This window comes from Haliotis rubra, unplaced genomic scaffold (genome assembly GCF_003918875.1).
Source record: "Haliotis rubra isolate DU_JTF1 unplaced genomic scaffold, ASM391887v1 Scf168, whole genome shotgun sequence".
NCBI classification, from domain to species: domain Eukaryota; kingdom Metazoa; phylum Mollusca; class Gastropoda; order Lepetellida; family Haliotidae; genus Haliotis; species Haliotis rubra.
In genome coordinates, this window is record NW_025765647.1 from 1,465,828 (window position 1) to 1,491,103 (window position 25,276).

The window sequence follows — 25,276 nt, forward strand, 5'->3', positions numbered from 1 at the left end:
AACAAGTTGACATTCTACAGGTAATCTAGCTGGTATAACAAGTTGACATTCTACAGGTAATCTAGCTGGTATAACAAGTTGACATTCTACAGGTACTCTAGCTGGCATAAGTTAACATTCTACAGGTAATCTAGCTGGTATAACAAGTTGACATTCTACAGGTAATCTAGCTGGTATAACAAGTTGACATTCTACAGGTAATCTAGCTGGTATAACAAGTTGACATTCTACAGGTACTCTAGCTGGCATAAGTTAACATTCTACAGGTAATCTAGCTGGCAAAAGACAACATTCTACAGGTAATCTAGCTGGTATAACAAGTTGACATTCTACAGGTACTCTTGCTGGTATAACAAGTTAACATTCTACAGGTAATCTAGCTGGCATAAGTTAACATTCTACAGGTAATCTAGCTGGTATAACAAATTGACATTCTACAGGTAATCTAGCTGGTATAACAAGTTGACATTCTACAGGTAATCTAGCTGGTATAACAAGTTGACATTCTACAGGTACTCTAGCTGGCATAAGTTAACATTCTACAGGTAATCTAGCTGGTATAACAAGTTGACATTCTACAGGTAATCTAGCTGGTATACCAAGTTGACATTCTACAGGTACTCTAGCTGGCATAAGTTAACATTCTACAGGTAATCTAGCTGGCAAAAGACAACATTCTACAGGTAATCTAGCTGGTATAACAAGTTGACATTCTACAGGTACTCTAGCTGGCATAAGTTAACATTCTACAGGTAATCTAGCTGGTATAACAAGTTGACATTCTACAGGTAATCTAGCTGGTATAACAAGTTGACATTCTACAGGTAATCTAGCTGGTATACCAAGTTGACATTCTACAGGTACTCTAGCTGGCATAAGTTAACATTCTACAGGTAATCTAGCTGGCAAAAGACAACATTCTACAGGTAATCTAGCTGGTATAACAAGTTGACATTCTACAGGTAATCTAGCGGGCATAAGTTAACATTCTACAGGTAATCTAGCTGGTATAACAAGTTAACATTCTACAGGTAATCTAGCTGGTATAACATGTTAACATTCTACAGGTAATCTAGCTGGCAAAAGACAACATTCTACAGGTAATCTAGCTGGTATAACAAGTTGACATTCTACAGGTAATCTAGCTGGCATCAGTTAACATTCTACAGTTAATCTAGCTGGTATAACATGTTGGCATGCTACAGGTAATCTAGCTGGTATAACAAGTTGACATTCTACAGGTAATCTAGCCGGCATCAGTTAACATTCAACAGGTAATCTAGCTGGCATAAGTTAACATTCTACAGGTAATCTAGCTGGCAAAAGACAACATTCTACAGGTACTCTAGCTGGCATAAGTTAACATTCTACAGGTAATCTAGCTGGTATAACAAGTTGACATTCTACAGGTACTCTAGCTGGCATAAGTTAACATTCTACAGGTAATCTAGCTGGCAAAAGACAACATTCTACAGGTAATCTAGCTGGTATAACAAGTTGACATTCTACAGGTAATCTAGCGGGCATAAGTTAACATTCTACAGGTAATCTAGCTGGTATAACAAGTTAACATTCTACAGGTAATCTAGCTGGTATAACATGTTAACATTCTACAGGTAATCTAGCTGGCAAAAGACAACATTCTACAGGTAATCTAGCTGGTATAACAAGTTGACATTCTACAGGTAATCTAGCTGGCATCAGTTAACATTCTACAGTTAATCTAGCTGGTATAACATGTTGGCATGCTACAGGTAATCTAGCTGGTATAACAAGTTGACATTCTACAGGTAATCTAGCCGGCATCAGTTAACATTCAACAGGTAATCTAGCTGGCATAAGTTAACATTCTACAGGTAATCTAGCTGGCAAAAGACAACATTCTACAGGTACTCTAGCTGGCATAAGTTAACATTCTACAGGTAATCTAGCTGGTATAACAAGTTAACATTCTACAGGTAATCTAGCTGGTATAACATGTTAACATTCTACAGGTAATCTAGCTGGCAAAAGACAACATTCTACAGGTAATCTAGCTGGTATAACAAGTTGACATTCTACAGGTAATCTAGCTGGCATCAGTTAACATTCTACAGGTAATCTAGCTGGTATAACAAGTTAACATTCTACAGGTACTCTTGCTGGTATAACAAGTTAACATTCTACAGGTAATCTAGCTGGCATAAGTTAACATTCTACAGGTAATCTAGCTGGTATAACAAATTGACATTCTACAGGTAATCTAGCTGGTATAACAAGTTGACATTCTACAGGTAATCTAGCTGGTATAACAAGTTGACATTCTACAGGTAATCTAGCTGGTATAACAAGTTGACATTCTACAGGTACTCTAGCTGGCATAAGTTAACATTCTACAGGTAATCTAGCTGGTATAACAAGTTGACATTCTACAGGTAATCTAGCTGGTATAACAAGTTGGCATTCTACAGGTAATCTAGCTGGTATAACAAGTTGACATTCTACAGGTACTCTAGCTGGCATAAGTTAACATTCTACAGGTAATCTAGCTGGCAAAGACAACATTCTACAGGTAATCTAGCTGGTATAACAAGTTGACATTCTACAGGTACTCTTGCTGGTATAACAAGTTAACATTCTACAGGTAATCTAGCTGGCATAAGTTAACATTCTACAGGTAATCTAGCTGGTATAACAAATTGACATTCTACAGGTAATCTAGCTGGTATAACAAGTTGACATTCTACAGGTACTCTAGCTGGCATAAGTTAACATTCTACAGGTAATCTAGCTGGTATAACAAGTTGACATTCTACAGGTAATCTAGCTGGTATAACAAGTTGACATTCTACAGGTACTCTAGCTGGCATAAGTTAACATTCTACAGGTAATCTAGCTGGCAAAAGACAACATTCTACAGGTAATCTAGCTGGTATAACAAGTTGACATTCTACAGGTAATCTAGCGGGCATAAGTTAACATTCTACAGGTAATCTAGCTGGTATAACAAGTTGACATTCTACAGGTAATCTAGCTGGTATAACAAGTTGACATTCTACAGGTAATCTAGCTGGTATAACAAGTTGACATTCTACAGGTACTCTAGCTGGCATAAGTTAACATTCTACAGGTAATCTAGCTGGTATAACAAGTTGACATTCTACAGGTATTCTAGCTGGTATAACAAGTTGACATTCTACAGGTAATCTAGCTGGTATAACAAGTTGACATTCTACAGGTACTCTAGCTGGCATAAGTTAACATTCTACAGGTAATCTAGCTGGCAAAAGACAACATTCTACAGGTAATCTAGCTGGTATAACAAGTTGACATTCTACAGGTAATCTAGCGGGCATAAGTTAACATTCTACAGGTAATCTAGCTGGTATAACAAGTTAACATTCTACAGGTAATCTAGCTGGTATAACATGTTAACATTCTACAGGTAATCTAGCTGGCAAAAGACAACATTCTACAGGTAATCTAGCTGGTATAACAAGTTAACATTCTACAGGTAATCTAGCTGGTATAACATGTTAACATTCTACAGGTAATCTAGCTGGCAAAAGACAACATTCTACAGGTAATCTAGCTGGTATAACAAGTTGACATTCTACAGGTAATCTAGCTGGCATCAGTTAACATTCTACAGGTAATCTAGCTGGTATAACAAGTTAACATTCTACAGGTACTCTTGCTGGTATAACAAGTTAACATTCTACAGGTAATCTAGCTGGCATAAGTTAACATTCTACAGGTAATCTAGCTGGTATAACAAATTGACATTCTACAGGTAATCTAGCTGGTATAACAAGTTGACATTCTACAGGTAATCTAGCTGGTATAACAAGTTGACATTCTACAGGTAATCTAGCTGGTATAACAAGTTGACATTCTACAGGTACTCTAGCTGGCATAAGTTAACATTCTACAGGTAATCTAGCTGGTATAACAAGTTGACATTCTACAGGTAATCTAGCTGGTATAACAAGTTGGCATTCTACAGGTAATCTAGCTGGTATAACAAGTTGACATTCTACAGGTACTCTAGCTGGCATAAGTTAACATTCTACAGGTAATCTAGCTGGCAAAAGACAACATTCTACAGGTAATATAGCTGGTATAACAAGTTGACATTCTACAGGTACTCTTGCTGGTATAACAAGTTAACATTCTACAGGTAATCTAGCTGGCATAAGTTAACATTCTACAGGTAATCTAGCTGGTATAACAAATTGACATTCTACAGGTAATCTAGCTGGTATAACAAGTTGACATTCTACAGGTACTCTAGCTGGCATAAGTTAACATTCTACAGGTAATCTAGCTGGTATAACAAGTTGACATTCTACAGGTAATCTAGCTGGTATAACAAGTTGACATTCTACAGGTACTCTAGCTGGCATAAGTTAACATTCTACAGGTAATCTAGCTGGCAAAAAGACAACATTCTACAGGTAATCTAGCTGGTATAACAAGTTGACATTCTACAGGTAATCTAGCGGGCATAAGTTAACATTCCCACAGGTAATCTAGCTGGTATAACAAGTTGACATTCTACAGGTAATCTAGCTGGTATAACAAGTTGACATTCTACAGGTAATCTAGCTGGTATAACAAGTTGACATTCTACAGGTACTCTAGCTGGCATAAGTTAACATCATTCTACAGGTAATCTTAGCTGGCAAAAGACAACATTCTACAGGTAATCTAGCTGGTATAACAAGTTGACATTCTACAGGCAATCTAGCTGGGCATAAGTTAACATTCTACAGGTAATCTAGCTGGTATAACAAGTTGACATTCTACAGGTAATCTAGCTGGTATAACAAGTTGACATTCTACAGGTAATCTAGCTGGTATAACAAGTTGACATTCTACAGGTACTCTAGCTGGCATAAGTTAACATTCTACAGGTAATCTAGCTGGTATAACAAGTTAACATTCTACAGGTAATCTAGCTGGTATAACATGTTAACATTCTACAGGTAATCTAGCTGGCAAAAGACAACATTCTACAGGTAATCTAGCTGGTATAACAAGTTGACATTCTACAGGTAATCTAGCTGGCATCAGTTAACATTCTACAGGTAATCTAGCTGGTATAACATGTTGGCATGCTACAGGCAAACTAGCTGGTATAACAAGTTGACATTCTACAGGTAATCTAGCTGGCATCAGTTAACATTCAACAGGTAATCTAGCTGGCATAAGTTAACATTCTACAGGTAATCTAGCTGGTATAACAAGTTGACATTCTACAGGTAATCTAGCTGGTATAACAAGTTGACATTCTACAGGTAATCTAGCTGGTATAACAAGTTGACATTCTACAGGTACTCTAGCTGGCATAAGTCAACATTCTACAGGTAATCTAGCTGGCAAAAGACAACAATCTACAGGTAATCTAGCTGGTATAACAAGTTAACATTCTACAGGTAATCTAGCTGGCATAAGTTAACATTCTACAGGTAATCTAGCTGGTATAACAAGTTGAAATTCTACAGGTAATCTAGCTGGCAAAAGACAACATTTTCTACAGGTAATCTAGCTGGTATAACAAGTTGACATTCTACAGGTAATCTAGCTGGTATAACAATTTGACATTCTACAGGTAATCTAGCTGGTATAAGTTGACATTCTACAGGTAATCTAGCTGGTATAACAAGTTGACATTCTACAGGTAATCTAGCTGGCATAACAAGTTGACATTCTACAGGTAATCTAGCTGGCATAAGTTGACATTCTACAGGTAATCTAGCTGGTATAACAAGTTAACATTCTACAGGTAATCTAGCTGGTGTAACATGTTAACATTCTACAGGTAATCTAGCTGGCAAAAGACAACATTCTACAGGTAATCTAGCTGGTATAACAAGTTGACATTCTACAGGTAATCTAGCTGGCATAAGTTAACATTCTACAGGTAATCTAGCTGGTATAACAAGTTGACATTCTACAGGTAATCTAGCTGGCATAAGTTAACATTCTACATGTAATCTAGCTGGTATAACAAGTTAACATTGTACAGGTAATCTAGCTGGTATAACAAGTTGACATTCTACAGGTAATCTAGCTGGTATAACAAGTTGACATTCTACAGGTAATCTAGCTGGTATAACAAGTTGACATTCTACAGGTAATCTAGCTGGCATAAAGTTAACATTCTACAGGTAATCTAGCTGGTATAAAAGTTGACATTCTACAGGTACTCTAGCTGGTATAACATGTTGGCATGCTACAGGTAATCTAGTTGGCATAAGTTAACATTCTACAGGTAATCTAGCTGGTATAACAAGTTAACATTCTACAGGTAATCTAGCTGGCATAAGTTGACATTCTACAGGTAATCTAGCTGGTATAACAAGTTAACATTCTACAGGTAATCTAGCTGGTATAACATGTTAATATTCTACAGGTAATCTAGCTGGCAAAAGACAACATTCTACAGGTAATCTAGCTGGTATAACAAGTTGACATTCTACAGGTAATCTAGCTGGCATCAGTTAACATTCTACAGGTAATCTAGCTGGTATAACATGTTGGCATGCTACAGGTAATCTAGCTGGCATAAGTTAACATTCCACAGGTAATCTAGCTGGTATAACAAGTTAACATTCTACAGGTAATCTAGCTGGTATAACAAGTTGACATTCTACAGGTAATCAAGGTGACATAACATTTTAACATCCTGTAGGTAAATATTATGAAGCATCATTACATAGAAATCATTAGTTTGGACAGGTGAATTTCTTAAATTTTACCTCATCTAAAAGTGACAAAACAAAACAAAGCAAATCTAAGATGTAATTCACTTTATTCTTTATAACTTTTGCAAATACAGAAATTAAACATTTCTTAACAGTGAAAAATATCCACAAGGACGGAATGTAACATTACTTGTAAAATATGGATGAAGGAATGTTAAGTAAACCGACAGGGAGGCTGTTGCCTCATTCTCAAAACCCTCAAACACACATACACCCTTACCCCACAAAGGTAATTATACAGATAAATATCTAAAAACATAATATAAATATGTTATTGTATTACTAATTGTATTTTTCTCTTTCCAACAACTTACAAGACAGTAATTGGTATTTTAAAGGCATCAAATCACATCACAATAACCAACTCTGATAAACACAGCATGATAGAGACAGACATAAGTTCATATTAATGGACAAGTTCTTCCTTCTCAATAACCTTTGGCCATCATATTTAATTAATGATATGTACAATTAAAAATTGAAAAGTGTGGATTTGTAGTTACAACATTCAAAACATGTCAATTCAGCGAATTTAGTTGTAAATTTAATTTCCATTAGATTTGGATTATCTCCTGAAAATAACTGATTTGATCCAAAGGTGAAAATATTTAACTCTTTTACAACTTTGGTAAGAATTCTAGTGAGTTAAGTACTGGCACAAGGCAGCAAGCAACGCCTGGCTCCTGTACACCTGCCACAATCACCAGATAGTGGCATGAGGCACTTACTGCAGGAATAGCGCTTTACCAAACGATCTTACACATACAGGAGAAAATCTGAGATAGGCACTCTTACATAAATGAAAGATGATATTAAACAGTCAAATCTGGAGAGATCTGCAAAATTATAGTGAAACAGGCTGTCTTTTGATAGTGGATTTCTCTTTTTGTCAAAAAACAAAAGATTTTCTAAACGCTAGTTCATCATGAAAGTTACAAAATATATGCAATTTTTCAGGTCCTCAAATGTCATCAAATGACTGTCAGTATTCAATAAATATCAACAAGAAGATACCAAACACCCTTTCAAAAGGCTACTAAAATATATCCTTCGAAATTGCTGGTATTCAGGTACAATGTATCTATAGTTTGGACAATATTTAGTATGTGTTTGTGTTTATCGTATGAACATTCAGTACATTACAAATAACATGTTTCGCTGTCTACACATTTGTTTCATGAATAAATATTGGCCTCTCCGTTGTGATGAAAAATGTTATAGATCAGAATGATAAACGAAGTGTACATATTCTGAATTTTGAAAGATATCGAACAGGGCATTGAAGTATGTCAATTGAGCAATTACAGTTATGGACTGTTAAATACATACTATAAATGCATGAGTCTCAAGCCAAAGTTGTGACAGTTGGCAGTTGGCCAATACAACTGACTTGTGTTTGCATGGAATGTCATGGAGAAAAGCAATTCAATATAGAATGAGATGAAACAAGCACCACATATATGAAAACACCTTGATATTCAATCATATCAGAATTATATAGAGTCATTAGTGCAGTCAGAAAACATTGCAGTGGCAGATTAATACTTAGTGAAAGAAGGATAATACGAGGGAACAAGTAGAATTACATAATATTCGTAACACAAGCAAATATAGATTGAAAACCGTCCCCCAATAACAAAAAAAGATGACGTTCATTGGAAACGGAACATGGAAATGCATAACAAAATGCAAACTTGAGTCTGATGAACACCAGTGGGTTGAACCTTAAGGCTCTATTCCCTAAAGAGCTATGGTGACAAACACTTTAACAGATTTACGACAGTTGAAGCACTACAATAGTTTTATGGACTGGGGCCTGGAGACGGGATTCCAAGACCAAGGACACCATTCCATGAAGTGATCTGACTGCAACTTTTGTCGTAACTACATGTCAAAGTATGTGATGGCAACTCCAAATTAATTCAGACTGGTAATAAATTTGTGTATTTAATGCAAATTAAAAAATTTATGCTTGGAACCTATGCATATGACTTTGTTGGACCATACATTTAAGGTACCTGTGCATATGGAGTTACTTCCCTTTCCCTACCAGTAACACAGCTTTGTGTTCAATGTTCTGATTGGTTGATCATCCTGGGAGATGATGATGATATCATAATGATTGATGATTATCCATGGTTAAATGTGAAGCGATAAGTGAGACATATGCCAATTCTTGAGCACAGGTTAAACTACCAAACACCCAAATCCTAAAAATAAAATTCCAATGTGAAAAACATGCTGTATACTACTTCCCAATATTAAGTAGATGCAAGTAATGACTTTCATTGTGTTGTACGATTATGATTCTTTGAAATCCTGGACTGTCATGTGAGATACTTCTGGAATAAGATCAGCATCTCATCATCCTCGTTCTCCCTGGCGTCCTCCATGATGGTGAGGCCATCGCTATTGGGGATGTTTCTGTTGGCCCCTGCCCTTAGCAACAGGTCGATGATGTCCTCGCTGCTGTTGGTGTAAGCATGCCATAGCGCTGTCCATCCATCTGTATCCTGGATGTTCACATCTGCGTTGTACTGCACAGAACAGAGAAACTGTTTCAGCTTTTCTATGAATGAGTTGGATTCAATGCCACTTTGAACAATTCTTCAGTCATATCACAACCAGACAGATAATTAGAGAATAACAAAGAAGCTATGAAATACACAATGCCATTTTAGAAAGTGGTCAAATGTAACATATGTTATATTTGGGATTACACTTTCTTAGTAAAGTACAGATTCTAGTACTTTTTGGGTTGAGTCCCATCCGGGATTCGAACCCGCACCCTCAGAGTCAGGCACCTAATCGCCAGCACACAAAGTCAGACGCATAGACCGCTCAGCCACCGCGGCTTCCACGGTGTAGAATCTGTACTTTACTAAGAAAGTGTAATCCCAAATATAACATGTAACAAAAGAGCTCCTCAGAATTACAGATTATCTGTGCCGAGTGAATGATTGGTGCTAATCTTGAGCCTTTGGCGATGGACTTACAGCGCTGTTCACGAGGGACAGAAAAGTATGAGTTTGAGTAGGTTATTCTACATGTTAACCATTGACATTTCTTTTTACATTGGCTCCTCATGGTGAAGGCCAAATTTTATACCCCATGTAGTTGTAGCAGCCATTGAAGTTCCATGCAGGATTCAAACCATGGACCTTCTGATCTGATGCTTTGTCCACATGACCAAAGAGGTTAACTGACTCAGCAAGCTGTGGGATGACCCCTTACTACACAGTGATACTGCTGGAAATTGGCTAAAATCAGTGTACAACCACACTCATCCACACACCACTACAGCTTATTAATAATTCACATGTTTGACAGATTGTAAGTTAGACCTTGTAATCATTTAACAACCCAAGATTATAAAAAGTGTAATCCCAAATATAACATATGTTACATTTGACCACTGTCTAAAATGGCATTGTGTACAACCTAGATTAGACCCATTTACTGTTGTGACAATCTGTGCTACACAGTTGATAGGGTGGAAATCTGCTAGAGGCAGTGTACAACCACACTCATCACCCATTTGATATTGTGCATTTTGGAACTTTCTCCAATTAAGGAACATAGCTTAGAAACTTTACTTTTAAAAGAATCTTCACAACATCCTGGTGTTCGTTGCTTGCTGCAGCAATAAGTGATGTCTGCCCATCATCCTCACACTGGAAGTTGACGTCTGCTCCTGATGTCACCAACATGGAGGCAATCTTGGTCAGGCCCTCGGAGCACGCCACATACAGTGGTGACTGTCCGCGCTTATTTTTACAGCTAAGGTCAACTTTCCCTGAGAAACAGAAAATTTTATGAATAACTAAATACAAAACTTACATGCTCAATGTTTATGAAAGTGTTAAAGTTATCAGGAGTGCTAAATAAGTTGAACAAAGCGAGAAGCCAATTTGTCTCATATGATTTCAGTTCTGCGAGTCAGTGGTTGATTTTCACTGAAATCCTCGGCTTTAGTCTTCTAAGCATGTACAATGATATTGGTACACTTCCATGAAATCATATGCATGACCCATTGTTCATGCCTTGAAAGATATAACTGAATCTATTTTTTTTAAGTCCCAGGTAAATCTGTGACATACAGATATGCTTTTACCATTCTGGCATTTGGTCTGCGGATATCAAATCAAGTCTTTGATTCATATTAAGAACATGACATGAAACTGGTTATGGATAACGAACCTCTTCATTCTTTTCAACATTTCAGGATTACTTCTTGCCCCTTTACCAGGTGATTCAGAGAGACAAAGGAACTTTTTACCCATGAAAGGTTACCTGTTTCCACCTTCTATGTGAGATTACGAGTATTTACATTACCTTCATTTATCAGGACGCTGACCAGCTTGGTGCTGCCTTTCTCCACAGCAACATGGAGTGGTACCTCTCCATCAGATAATGCGAGGTTACCATCAATGCCCTTCTTCAGCAATAATTCACACACCTAAAAGTCAGAAAAGACGTCGTCTTCATACAAGCAACTCCAAATATATTTGGCTATGGTGATTTATTATGCATTTATTATACAAATATGCACCTTAGGTTGAGCTTTGTATACTTATCCCTTTATAAGATGAGTATAATCATATGATTCAGTCTAAGGAATCTTACTTTTGCCTGATTCTTTTTGACAGCATTCTCAAATGGTGCCAGATTGTTGTTGTCATGGTAATTGATGTCACAGCCTTCCTCAATTAGAAATAACGCCACTGCTTCATTTCCTGGGGACACAAATCTGAACATAGTAGTACAACACAGGGAAAAGACATGTTGCTAATGCGAAAGAACAGTCATTTGACCCCCAATAACTTTCTACTCAATAATCAATGATACAAACAATATTTACTCATGGGTTATGACAAGTTTCCCTTTTTTCATGCTTAATTTTGAACACTGTTGAGAGTTTCTACAAAATGTTCTTCGTACAACACAAATTGCGAGCTTCAATATGTTCAGTTTCAAAACTCTTTTACTCATTACCCGTGAAGATCCAGGTTAGAACTGGTCTTCAGCAACAAATGCTGTAAGAGGCAACTAACTGGATTGGGATGTCAACTTGGTTGACACATGACACTGTATAGATCGATGCTCATGATGCATTACTGGATTGGACCATCTCCTGGTTTCGTGGTTTGGGACTGTCGCGGAGGATCCCCAACCGGTCACACCGCGTTAAAATATGGTACTTGGTCCCTGCCTGGCCGGCATTAATGGGTACAACAAGGACTGTCGGCTCTCGAGTCAGTATAATCTGAGTGGGGTATTCATGCATGGTATCCCAGTGGCTGCACTATAAAACCAGCTTAGTCTGGGCTATTGCATACACATACACACACTGCATCCATAGCAAAATATTCTCAAGCACGATGTTAAACCCAATTTCACCTCACCTCATTATTTGGATTGACTGACAGACCACCACCACAATAGCTTTTATGCATCATAGGACATGAACACCTACCAGCATCAATTGCTTGCTGCAGTGGTGTCCATCCATAGTAGATGCAATTGATTTTGGCTCCTTTCAGGAGCAAAGACTGAATCTGTAGCAGTTGACCACCCCTCACGGCATTATGTAAGTCTTGTTCCAAGGTAGACATGATACTGATTTGTAGTCCTTCTGTCTAGTTCATTGTGGGCTGTTTGTGAAAAAGAACATCACTTATTTAGTTCTCATTTTATATGTGATCAGTGTTACGCATTCAGGGAATTAGTGAAGCTTCTAAAGGTTAATAGAAGATGTGGAAACATATACAAATATCAGTGACCAAAGTTATGTTTGATGAGGCTTCTTATTAGTGCTGGTAACGGCATGCAACCTGAGAGTCGATACATCACGTTAATACAATTTTTGTCACAACGATATATTGCCAAAATATTGTGCACTTAAGCTGCGATACAATACGAATCCCGATACAAGGGTGGTGATACGATACGTAACACGATACTAAAGTCTTTAATTCTAACACCAACTATAAAACACCTCATGATCAAAACGAAACCAATCTTACAGTATTTCGTCAAATTCCGCCAGCATTGTTCAATGTGCATTCGGAAACGAGATAATTAAGTTTATACACTGACTTTGTGAATGTTGATTACATGTGAGCGTTATGTCTGACACAGTTCTTGACGCAAGAATTTCTGAGAAAATGTTTAATTATGAATTGGAAATAAGTAAGCATATATTTTAATCACCAAACAAAAGTAAGGCATTTTTCTTGAGAGATATCGCGATACGGCAATATTCAAAGTTAAACATTGATGTATCGTGGCCCATTTGACATAGTATCGTATCAGGATATCCGACAACGTAAAAGTTTGTATCGATTCACTGTATCAGCGGCCCATGGATCGATGCATCGATGCATATCGATGAATCGTCTCACCACTACTTCCTATATTTAGGGGGCACAGGTGACTCAGTTGTCTAAAGTGAAGCAGGATCATGTGCAGAGTTGCATCCCTTGGGAAAGCCAGCTGTCTTTTGTGGTCAAATCTGGTGTTGCCTTAATTAATGTATTTGTTTTTTCAGGGAGCATACCGTCACCAAAAGAGGAAAATGTCTGATCATGAGACTTGTTTAGGGATATAATCCAACATTATGCGGAAATACTGTGATATAACAGGAATACTATGGCGATAAATGTAACTCACTCACTGCCTATTTTAAGTGGGTTTTTTAACTTGCACCATATATTCCCAGTTTGTGAACGAACATCTGCTATAGTATCACTATTTTCAAGATTGATAACATATGCTTTGAATTAAATTGATTTGTAAAGATGTTTCCAGAATTGTTCTCAACAATAATTTTCCGAACTCCTCGTTTTTCCTCGTTGATCGTTGCTCAGGTAACGACCACGGTCAAAACAGGCTAACTACGGCCTAAAACAATATCGATCACTCACTCAATCTGCCGAAGGCATGGCCGATTATTCTGGGTTAGTACGATTTCATTGCTAATGCCCGTACAGTAGGCATACACATTTGACATGTATCTATCTGTTATTGTATCAAGCTACACTTACGGCTGTAAAGAAAGTTCAGAGGCCTAATTCCTTGCTACCTTCTGTGCTGTTCTGAAACACGGAGCATCAACAATCAACACATCATGACAGAGCGTGTTTACGAAGGGAGCTAACTCTCGCTGTCGCAGTTGAGCTCACCACACAGGCACAGCTCCTAACCGCACTTTACTCGTAATGAGAAAACAGCACATGTGGGTGTCATGTCTGGCGTTTTCAGTTTTGGCTATGAATATATTAATTTGATATAGCTTCACAACATTGCTTTTGTTATTCATAACTCCACGGGTGATTAGGATAACCATGTTTTTTTCCTAAATTTAAAAAAAGAAAAGAAATTACTATAGGTGATAACAGAGACCATATAATATAATATTTATTATATGGTCTCTGGTGATAACGATTGTTGAATAACTTGCTACAAGGGGTAACGTATATTCTGTATATAGTTAAATAACCTGATATTAAAGTTTTTTTCTAAGAAACCAGACAGTTTAAGACCATTCTCCTTAAAATCAGAAGTTTTAAAAGTCAAACTGCGGCATGGTATCTCAGTGGGCTAGCACTATAAAACCAGCTTCAGTCTGGGCTTGTACAAGCAGCCGCACGTACACATACACATACACACGCATGCACGTTGTCATATGAGCGAAATATTCTCAAGCACAACGTTAAACCCAATTTCACCTCACCTCATATGGAAATGTAAGTGCAATTCCATGATCCCAGAGGAGTGGTGGAGTAGCAAAGTGATTAAAGCATTCGCTCGTAACGCGGAAGACCCGGCTTCAATTCCCATTTTGGTTACAATGTGTGCAGCCCATTTCTGGTGTGGATATTGCTAGAAAATTGCTAAAAGCGGCGTAAAACAAAACTCATTCGCTCACTCACTCCATGATCCTAGGACATTATGCTTCTTCATTCTTGTGTAGCCAAAGAGTGAGTGAGTGTGTTTAGTTTTACGCCACACTCAGCAATGTAAATAATTGAGTCTGGACCAGACAATCCAGTGATCAACAGCATGAGCATCAATCTGTGCAATTGGGATACGGAGGCATGTGACAAGCATGGATTACTGAAGACCAATTCTGTGTAGCCAGTAGACCAGATTATTCAAACAGATGTTTCAGGTGAATTTTCGTTTTTTAATTCTTCGCCAAACTGCTTCTCATATCCTGGAATGGTGGAACATCTTGAAGGTTTTTGGTACTATATTTCTTCTTCAGACTTTCAGACTTATTCCTATGCCTCACCAGGTACACTTGCTTGACTTGTTAGTCAGAGAAAACTGACAATTTTATAACTGTTCATAAGTCAAGCCTAAGAAATAATATTTTAGAATATATTTATATCGAGTCTTGTCCACAATATTGGTTAATCTTCCATGGTTTAATGTGACATTTTCAATTAGTTGTAAAAGACCTTTCTTCCATCACTCCCACCTAATCAAAGGGAGGTAACTCTAAGTATATTTTCCGCCATGTCTGGGAGACTGGCCCCACTTCCAGAATGTTGTGTGTCTTGAGCCATGAAGTTTGACACTCTGAGTCATGTTGCTCATATCTTTTTCAGTGTCATTTAAAAACATATATGAAGAAAGTGTTTACAATGAGGAGAGTAAATCCAGGAAAAGCTGAATGGTTGATGATAAGTGTGGTGTGTATGTGGTATAAGTTAAGTATCTGTTTTACTCAAATTTCAAGGTATTCCTGATAATTTTTCATGATGAAGTGTTAATACAAACATATTAACATACTTTTTTTCTGAAATAAGTTGTGTTTTAATACTGGAACAAGAAATGGGGAAATTCATACTGAAGTTCATTTGGGGAATCCTACTTCATATGTATTTTGGAATCAAATGGAAGGAGGCTGGTGTATTACAAGGCATTTCTACTTCGAAAATCATAGGAATCACCAGAAAAACACAAAACAATTTCACTTGTTTTTGACCTGAACAGTTAACTGACTGAACAATTAATCAATTAACTTCTTTGTGTATTTTATATTTGTCTCCTCACAGACAAGTAACACATATCAGGCGAACAGCCACATAATAATTATTTCAGTCCAAATTCAAGTTACAGGTTCAGCAAGATGATATCCAGTGGCAGTAAGTATATATGTTGTGGAACGATGATGTCCATGTTTCTTGATTCAAATTTCAATCTTCCCTGTGTGAATATGCAGAGACCATATACCGATATATGGTCTTTGGAATAAATAATCATATAAGATATGTACATGGTACAGTCAGCATGTTTTCTTGACATGAAAGGATGGGGTTTCTAAATTATGTACGATGTAAGTCCAATTGACTTGAACTGCATTAAATTCTATTGATATCATTTTAGTTGTTTATTATCGACTCCACAAGATAAAGATAAAAAATTAATGTGGTCTAGCAAACAATGCAGGTGAGTGGGGGAATATTCTGAAATATTGTGAAAACTAAATTGTTAAGAAATGTCTTGTCATGGAGCATAAATGTGACACTTATTGAAGTAAAGTAATACTTGTGTTATTCTAACACGTTTGACAGTATGATTTCAATATATATATATATATATTATGACAGTTTAAAATTAAAACTCTTACCTTTCAAACAAAGAAAATGTCTATTCAACCTGAAAAGAACTTCAAACTCTTGAGGCACCTTCTGGTAAGTGAGTAGAAAGGTGGATGGCACAGATATGACCAATGTTCGTGCATGGAGTTCGAGAGACTAATGTGAGACTGAGATCCGAACTCCCCACATTTTATATTTCGTACAATATTGGGGTACAAGGCACAACACATTTGAATACTCTTTATTTAAACCTGTGTTCAGACAGACAGCTATTTGAAACACAGACGTGCTCTTGTTCAGTTTAGATCGAGGTTTCATAAACTACGAAAGAAACAGGTAGGCATATTGGAGAGGCTAGGATAGAGTTTATAATATCTGTAAACTGTTATGTATAAAAGATGAATATCACTACTGGTTTATTTGTCATAAACGTCACGCATTGTGACGTGTGTACATCCCTTCACTACTTTTATGAATATCCATAAATTTGATATGCTTCTGAAGCATCAAATGCAAGCAAGCGGCTTGAAACATTTGTCAGTTTATACACACTAGTCTATGTTACTGAAACAGTTTATAAATATTACAATTTACTTTCTCATATGCGTAATTCTCAATATGAAAACCTGGGTCTATGGTCAATATTACTTCCTGAAATGAACCATTTGATTAATGGAAAATTGAAAACATATCACGGGATTACTTGAGGTCCGTATCTGAACTAAATACACTATATCCATTTGGGCATAGATTAACATACATTTTGACACACCGTCCTGGTCTATTTGCTGACACGAGAGTTACACAAAGCGTACAATACAGGCTTTCATCTCGTACAGAAACAAGGCCAACCACTGCTGATGCAATAAAAACATCGTGACGATTGTCTTTTCTCCTCATAAACCTGTCAAAAATATACCGCTCGAAGAGAGGTTTCAACGTTCGGTGATTCGTAAAGCTGGCAGATTACTTTAAATTGTCACAACCATATGCGATTGTCTGGACTATAGAATTTTCGATCTATTCCGACATAATGTCATTCCGACCTGTGTTGACGTGGAGTACAAGTTGATGTTATACAAAACAGGTAAGTTAGTGACTTTATATATATTTTTTTATTTATCATTACATAATGAATAATCCTCCATGTTTGCATCCCTTGTGATGAAAGAATCACCGTCAGTCATTGTCCCGCTAAACTGTATAGAATGTTCCAACATAAGGTATTCATATTTCATTTTCAAAACAATCAAGGCTATACTGTAGAATATGTGTTATTTCAATATATGCCTAAATTTCCCTACAATCGCCATTGGCTGAGGGGATGGTGTAAATGCGGCTTGTGTCCATGCAAGGTAGCCAAAGTATTGTAAGTTTCCATGGGCCCTAGTACGGTAATCTGACAATCTGTAGCCTGAGTTATATATTGTATCGTCATGTATAGTTAAATTATTATGGAATGAATTACTAGTTTGATTAATATCTGTGATAATCTAGTTGTTTTACTGTTGTTGTTTTTCCCCACCTATTCTTGTTTTAGTTACGATATGGGTGACATAGTGTTAAACTGACTTTTAAATTTTAACTCACTCACATAATTCATAACAGATTATGAGTAATAGCAATAGATGTATTCGTCTGTCACAGACACGAAGCGAACTACTGTTGATGCCCACTCACTAACTCACTCACTCAGTGTTGACACAGGTATTCACAGAGCATACAATAACAGACCTTCATCTCCCCACAGACGCAAATCTAGTGTAAAAAAAAAATGTATCGGGTTTATGTTTATAATCTATACAATAACAGAAACGTTGTCCATGTCTAAAACATATGAACTGAGAGCAATTAAGCATCTCCATCTATTCAGACAGGGACATTTACATAAAATTCTCTCCCTATGGAACACGGCAGAATAGAGCCAGTATCTTGCTTCGGCGAAATAGTCCTGGACCTACTCTCGGGAACGACATCCATAATGACATCTCATTCCCTGGGAACTGAACTAATATGAAATGCAAGCTATATTTGTTATAACAATACATATAGTTAACTAGACTCAGGGCATATGTAACATTCATGTAAAACAATAATAAGACACATCCCTCGAACCATTCATATTCAGGTATATTCCATCCGACAACTTGGGGGGTAATACTTCAGCAACACAGCACGAAGATTTTCATCGTTAAAATATAAGTTGCGGATGAGAATGTCCTGTATCCACCCTCCCAAGACATCATATATTATGTTATCTATGAAAGTGAACTGGTCATCCAAAGAATGCATTATTGAAATACATCAATCCACAGTGGTTATTGACAGAAAAACTACTTGCACTGCAGCGGTGCTAATGTATTGTTCAAAGAGGGTGTTCATGTTTTATAGTGGTTACTTAACTGAAGCAAAGTACAATAAACGTATTTTTGCCCCTTCTAAACCCGTTCAAAAAATACAGGTTCAGCGATCGGCGGTTCACTTGCGATTAGTTCCGTATCCGTCCTCGAGGATCCCGTCATCCGTCGATTTTAAAAAAAAGGAAAGAAAAAGGCGATAGGACTGTCGCGATAACGTCGTTATATCCGAGGATAAAACGTCACGATTCGAGGAAGTCATTCAAATAGAATAGAGCGACTGTCGACTCTCCTCAGCAACTATTGTGCGTCAACAAATACGAGCTTCGTCTTTTGATGTCTGGGATAATAAAACGTCACGCCCGTGCCGGGTTGATCGGGAGGTCGTTCTGTATTAACTTATACACTATATGGAGACATTGAAGACCCGGGTAAACGTAGAATTGACCTTTGGCAACCCCTGCTTGTCGTACGAGGAGACTAATTGGATCGGGTGGTCAGGCACCCTGACTTGGTTGACACATGTCATGGTTTCCCAATGGCGTAGATCGATGCTCTTGCTGTTGATCACTTGATTGTCTGGTTAAGACTCGAATATTACAGGCCGACGCCATATGGATGGGAGTGCAACAGACACACAAAAGACCGGTTAGTGTAGATTTGTCTCACACAGGGCGTGTCTCATGACCGAGACATAATAATACACTTTACCTACACATCAACATGATAAACACACCAGGAATGTGTGGTAATATATGGTCAGTTGAGCATGAAGACCATCTACATGTTTTTGAGTGATGGTATTTTTCTTTGACCTGTAAACAAATAGACCAACTGCGAGTAAAGTCTATTCAATGATGTCACTATCAGGCGATTTCGAATACAAAATAAATATCAGACATATATTATCTTTCCTTCAGTTTCAAATAAGCCATGCAATGGGTTCTCAGACGGTTGCTCTTACTTGTGTTTCCAGAACACGAGTAATCGAGCGAACGCAACCACGTCGTCTATTTTTAGATATGACATGGGGAGATTCCCTTGTGCGGAATTCAACTTGACTGCGGGGACAAACCGACATGGACAAGGAACATATGAGGCATCGTATCAACTTGACGTAACAGTATTATAAGGTATGTTCATTAGATATGATTAAAATCAACATAGTATGTTTGTTTCATATGCTTTTACGCAATAACCCGGAAGTTGAGTTTCAAAATTCATATCATCATGCATGTGGACAGAGACCATATAATAGTATTATATGGTCTCTGATGTGCATTACGATCTTGACCAAAGTGATGCATTGTAAAGTTATTTTAGTGATTAAGTCATTTAACTGACTAACTTTTGTCCATACTCGCTATGTTTGGGATAACGTGAGTTAATTTGTTTAGTTATAATACGCATGCAATGTTTACGATAATATTGATTATGACTTATTTAATCTGACAGTGTTTCAAGACTTGATCTAGTTATATAGAAATATTTAAGGACTTGACTCAAATAAAAATACGAATGGAACCCACAGCCTCCCATAGAAAATATTAAGCTTGAAGCCTGCCAAGGATTAAGAAACTGCGTAGAGCACATTATAGAGGGATTTCAGTACTGCCGGCGGAAATGGAAAGCTTTCCTTTTATAAATATAGAAACGTTCCTAATTTATGGCTAAGGTGTGTGGGGGTGGGAGGGCAGGGGCAGGGACATTGTTGTTAAAGTGAATAAAGTGAAGATCATACAGGGGGGGTGGGTGGGGGGGGGTGGGTACTATAGTGCCTGTGGATAACATATTAATTGTAATGCTTAGAATGTTGTTTCCTGCTTTCAGTGCTAGCACCAATAACAAAAGTACAAAGAATATTTGATATAAAAGACAGAATGGAGGAAACAATACCGATATCATGAACTGGCGGAATTGATGAACTGTCTTTTTGGTCACTGCTATTTATTGTGTATTTTAGTTGAAGTATGAATAAGGAATAACAGGGCATGAAACTTAAAAAACAAACTAGCATCAAGGTACCGGTATATATATTGTCAGTGACAGGGTCTTGCAGGGGTGGAAATAACCCGACGTCCGAGTCCAGTGGTTTTTTTTTGTCGGGCAAGCACATTTGTACATCACGCTGTACCAGTGTCCAGTTGACATTCCAATGTTAATTATGTTGTTTATTTAAAAAATCACCAAGAAAATCGGCCAGTATAGCGGAACAATTATCAGGACAAGTGATTTTACATGTGCCACTGTACCGGAGTACACTAGTGATTTTAAAGTTATTTCCACCCCTGTCTTGCTAAGATACTTTGCTGTGATATATCTCCCATGTTGAGCGAGGAAATTCTAATCATGATCTCCACTCCAGACAGATGCAGACTCAAAAGGCTTTAGATATGTCACATACTCAGCCTTCAACCAAGGTACCAAAATTAGTGGTACGTCCCTTTGACCTTGTGGTTACCATAGTTTACTGTATTTGTAAATCTTCGAATATTTATTTCAGTGCTGGCGCCAGAACCAAGACAAAGGAAAGAACATGGAGGTTCCAGGAAGTGAGATTCCAGTGGACGCTGGACGAGATAATTACAACTTTGGTCTGCTTCCAGAGGTAGCTTGGGTTCAAGTTATGCAGTACCTACAGCTGAAGGACAGATACAGCTTGTCATTGACTTGTCAGTCACTGTATCAACACTTCTATCACCCATCACTGTGGAGCACCGTCAATGTCAATCTGAAGGGCGGGGCCACCAACTTCTCTCTCAGTAACACTTACATCCCAAACAGCCTGGTCCAGATGATTGACAAGTTTGGCCATCTCTTTCAGAAACTCACCATCAAAATATTTGGTCATGTGAGCACTTTTGATGATGACAGTCGTCTAATTTTGACAAAACTAAGCGAAGTCTGTCGTCTGGAGAGCCTGACACTCGAAGCCGGGAAGTTGATCACCCAGTTTGATATAGGTGGATTCCCGCCATTTAAGTCTGATATTCAAATTTTCATAAATTTTATCAATAATGCTTTTAGATTGAAACAACTGAATATCAAATCATGGCCGATGTATCCAGCGTTGTTCACTCAAAATAACCTCAATATTTTCAATGCCATTGTCAAGAATGAAAAACTGAAGGACCTAGAATCTTTGAGTCTGTTTTGGAGAGACGACAGTGCATGGTCTGAGCGAGAGCCTCTTTTACCATCTCCTTTATTTCTGATGACGTTTCTACCAGATCTGAAGAAGCTGACCCATCTTGCAGTGAGATCTCCCATGTTGAGCGAGGAAATTCTAACCATGCTCTCCTCTCCAGACAGATGCAAACTCAAACTGCTACAGATATATGTTACATATTCAGCCTTCAACCATGCCTTTCAGATACCAGACATATCATCAGACATCTGGAAGACATTGGCATTGGCAAGTCCGGAACTTGAGGTTGAGTGTTCTGTAATGTCCCAGGTTCCGAACACAGAACTGTCTCTCCTCCTTTGTCCTGATATGCCACTGAAGTCTGTCTCCTTTCTTCGATACTCAAGATGTAATGGGCAGATCATTGGCTCCATCACGGACAAATTTGCGTCGTCTCTCAAACATTTCATCTGTTATGCCGACACCTCTGATGTAGACGTTGAGCTAAGATACCTGGTGACCAAGTGTTCCTGTCTGAGGACTCTGGTGTTCCATGGGAACATCAAATGTTCCACAGTTGTAACTATAGCAATGCAGAAATCAGGACAGTGGAAAAAGTTGGAGTTTGTGGAAAAGAATCTTGACACATTTGATGAGGAGGGTGATGATGAGGATAGGGATGAAGCCATCAGAAAGAATGAGGCTGGGGAGTACATACTGGTTGGTCTACATAGATTCCATCGCCATGACGACAACAGGGAGGAGACAATCGAGCAAATGAGTTCCGTGGTATCAGGAGTGATGGGGTATAAGTGGACAACTGTGTAAATCAGAGACTCTCTGAAATGCCTTTAATTACTTAGTTGACCCAAGTCTTGTTGAAATCCAAGGGAAGAAATATGACAATGACATTTGAGATATTTTGTCCTCAAAATAACAACTGAATATGTAACTGTTTTTGCTATGTTTATTGCGCCAGCTTTCAGTTAAAGCACTTTAGTATTTGTTGGCTGGTTCACCATTAAACCAACTGAAAACAAATCTAAGATTAGACAAATCATTTGGACATTGATTTCAGATCTGTCACTGCTTTACAATTAAGTTCTGTAAATTTATGTGATATACCAAGTGTTCGGAGAGTTTATACACTACCCTGTACACACTTGTGTAAAGTACTTGTATATTTGACAACTGGAAAAGCCTGACAGCACACTATATGATGCTCTCCATGTATGTATATAATTATGAGACTAAATACTGAAAATGCAACTGATCGTCTTACCAAGTTAAAACTTATATGTGTTTCATTAATTTGTAAGTTTATTTCGTAGTCAAATCATTTCACAGTTTATTCCAACCATTTACATGAACATTTTAATGATGAAAAAATGATACATCTGATAAATAATGACAGGCCTGACATTATGTTATTATTATGATACATATTTTTGAAATTACTTAATTATGATGCTTTCTTCATTGAACTTTGGGTGATGGAACAACTACCGAAAACACACATCTTGGTTCAGTTTATGCATGTGCAATATGTTACAAGTAACAGTGACTGTGTGTCTCTTATTTTCCCTTCCACACAACCCTCCAACGATATAACAGCCAGAAATCAAGCAAGTCTAGAATTTCCTCTGAGGCAGGTAGCCCCAATACAGATGTTATTAATCTCTGAATCTCTCATCCCACTTCTGCTCCATTTTCTATATTTGAATGGAGTTATTTGTGTCTGTCCAAATTACTAGTATATATATTCACAGAACAAGTGTTAGCCTATCAGCATGGCGTCAATAATGACACCGAAAATGTATCTGCTGCAGGCGTTTTGCATTTGGAAGTAGGGCCAGACCAATTTTATTTCCTTTTTTACAGATCCACCGGTCGTCCTTTTTCAAGAATAAGAAGACAAAAATAATTAATTTTTCCCGCCCAAAAAATAAAATCCTCATGTTTTTGTTGGGAAAAAATGTACACTTATCCAAAAGAAATTTTTTGATTGTTTTTTGCCCCATATACACTTCATAAATTGCTAAAAATAGAATACTTTAGTCTTCAAAAGGAAAATATCTTTGACCGGTGATTTTTATTTTTTATTTTTTCCCACCTGCCTTTAGGTTTTCTGAGGACAAGAATCCGTAAAACAAGAAATATAATTGGTCTGGCCTATTCAAATCATAATATTAAAATATATATGATATTCAGTATTATATACTAATGTGTTCAGGGCAAATCATAGGAAAGTAGTCATTGAAACTAGTCTCCAAGAAGAAGAATCAATTATATTCTTTTAGATCAAATTTGTTTTGAATTGAAGGATGTATGTTTTTCTTGTCATCAACATTTTTGTTTTTAATGTTTCATTGTATTCCAGTTATGTGGTTTAAAGAATGATCATTTATTACACAGTGTCCAATCTCAAAGTGATGACAAGTTATGTGTTACGATATATACCTACACCAGTGAACAAGAATACCATATTCACTGTAAAAAGCAAAGAAAGTGCCATACATAAAACCATACACAATGAGTTAAATTTCATTTCAGAGATCCAGTTCAAATGTCAGTCAAAAGTTTTTGAAAAAGTCTTTTGGTAATTATATGCTCCTGTGATGCTAGGTTTTGCAACAAGTATATCATTTACACAAAAATTTAACTGTGATATATATTTTTGGTTAAATTTGAGGTGCTTTTAAGGATTATTTACAGATTGTCTTGAAGTTGGTACTTATGGAAGAGAGTGCTTATTACACTGAATATGGTAATTCATGTACTGTTAATGAGGCAGTACATCAAAACAAAGAAGACACATGTTTTATATAGGGAAATATTTGATGTTGCATTTAATGTGTTTACAAGACTTAACAAGACAATGAGTAGATCAGTGAATAGCCGTATGGATTTGTTGTTAATTTGGGAAATAATCCCACATTCATAATGAACATCTTATTATAGGTGATGAAGTGCATTTATTTTACACATTTACATAAAGTTTGTGTCATATGTATTTACAATGCAACTTTTTCATTGCTTCTAAAGGGTACCCTTCAATTTTGATGGCACTTGTTGATGTTGATAATGATTTTGAATGTGTTAACTCTTGTAATATACTACTAAAAAGAGGAAGAACACTTTTTATACTTTCAGATTACTTTGATAATTTGTCACGCCATGACTCTGACACTTTATGGAGAGACATTTTATGAAATAATCAGGTGTTCTTTCACTTTCTTAGTAGTATATTTTGTTTTTGTTGTTTGCAATATTTTCAATTATCAGTTGCAAGGGATACAGATCTGAGAATAAGGTGTAGTAGCATTTGAATTTAGGAGAAACCATTTGTACACCTGAAATGGTTGGGAAATTAGAGCTACCTCCCTTGCATCTTGGCTGTTATTTTGTGAAAGCCAAAGTTACCACAATACT

At 37.1% G+C, this 25,276-nt stretch overlaps 2 protein-coding genes across 2 annotated transcripts; one reads left to right on the forward strand and one right to left on the reverse strand.

Annotated features, from left to right (window-relative positions):
- Positions 1 to 6,779: 6,779 nt before the first annotated feature.
- On the reverse strand, positions 6,780 to 13,915 carry LOC124272290 (putative ankyrin repeat protein RF_0381). The gene is made up of 6 exons (XM_046707461.1): positions 13,834 to 13,915; positions 12,226 to 12,403; positions 11,376 to 11,485; positions 11,085 to 11,208; positions 10,346 to 10,545; positions 6,780 to 9,286 (listed from the first exon to the last, which is right to left on the reverse strand). The coding sequence occupies exons 2-6, from the start codon at positions 12,362 to 12,364 to the stop codon at positions 9,077 to 9,079; spliced, it is 783 nt and encodes a 260-aa protein (XP_046563417.1). The 5' UTR covers positions 12,365 to 12,403; positions 13,834 to 13,915; the 3' UTR covers positions 6,780 to 9,076.
- A 5,821-nt stretch (positions 13,916 to 19,736) lies between these two features.
- On the forward strand, positions 19,737 to 22,787 carry LOC124272291. Its single transcript, XM_046707462.1, has 2 exons — positions 19,737 to 19,850; positions 21,221 to 22,787. The coding sequence occupies exon 2, from the start codon at positions 21,254 to 21,256 to the stop codon at positions 22,670 to 22,672; it is 1,419 nt and encodes a 472-aa protein (XP_046563418.1). The 5' UTR covers positions 19,737 to 19,850; positions 21,221 to 21,253; the 3' UTR covers positions 22,673 to 22,787.
- Positions 22,788 to 25,276: the final 2,489 nt, after the last annotated feature.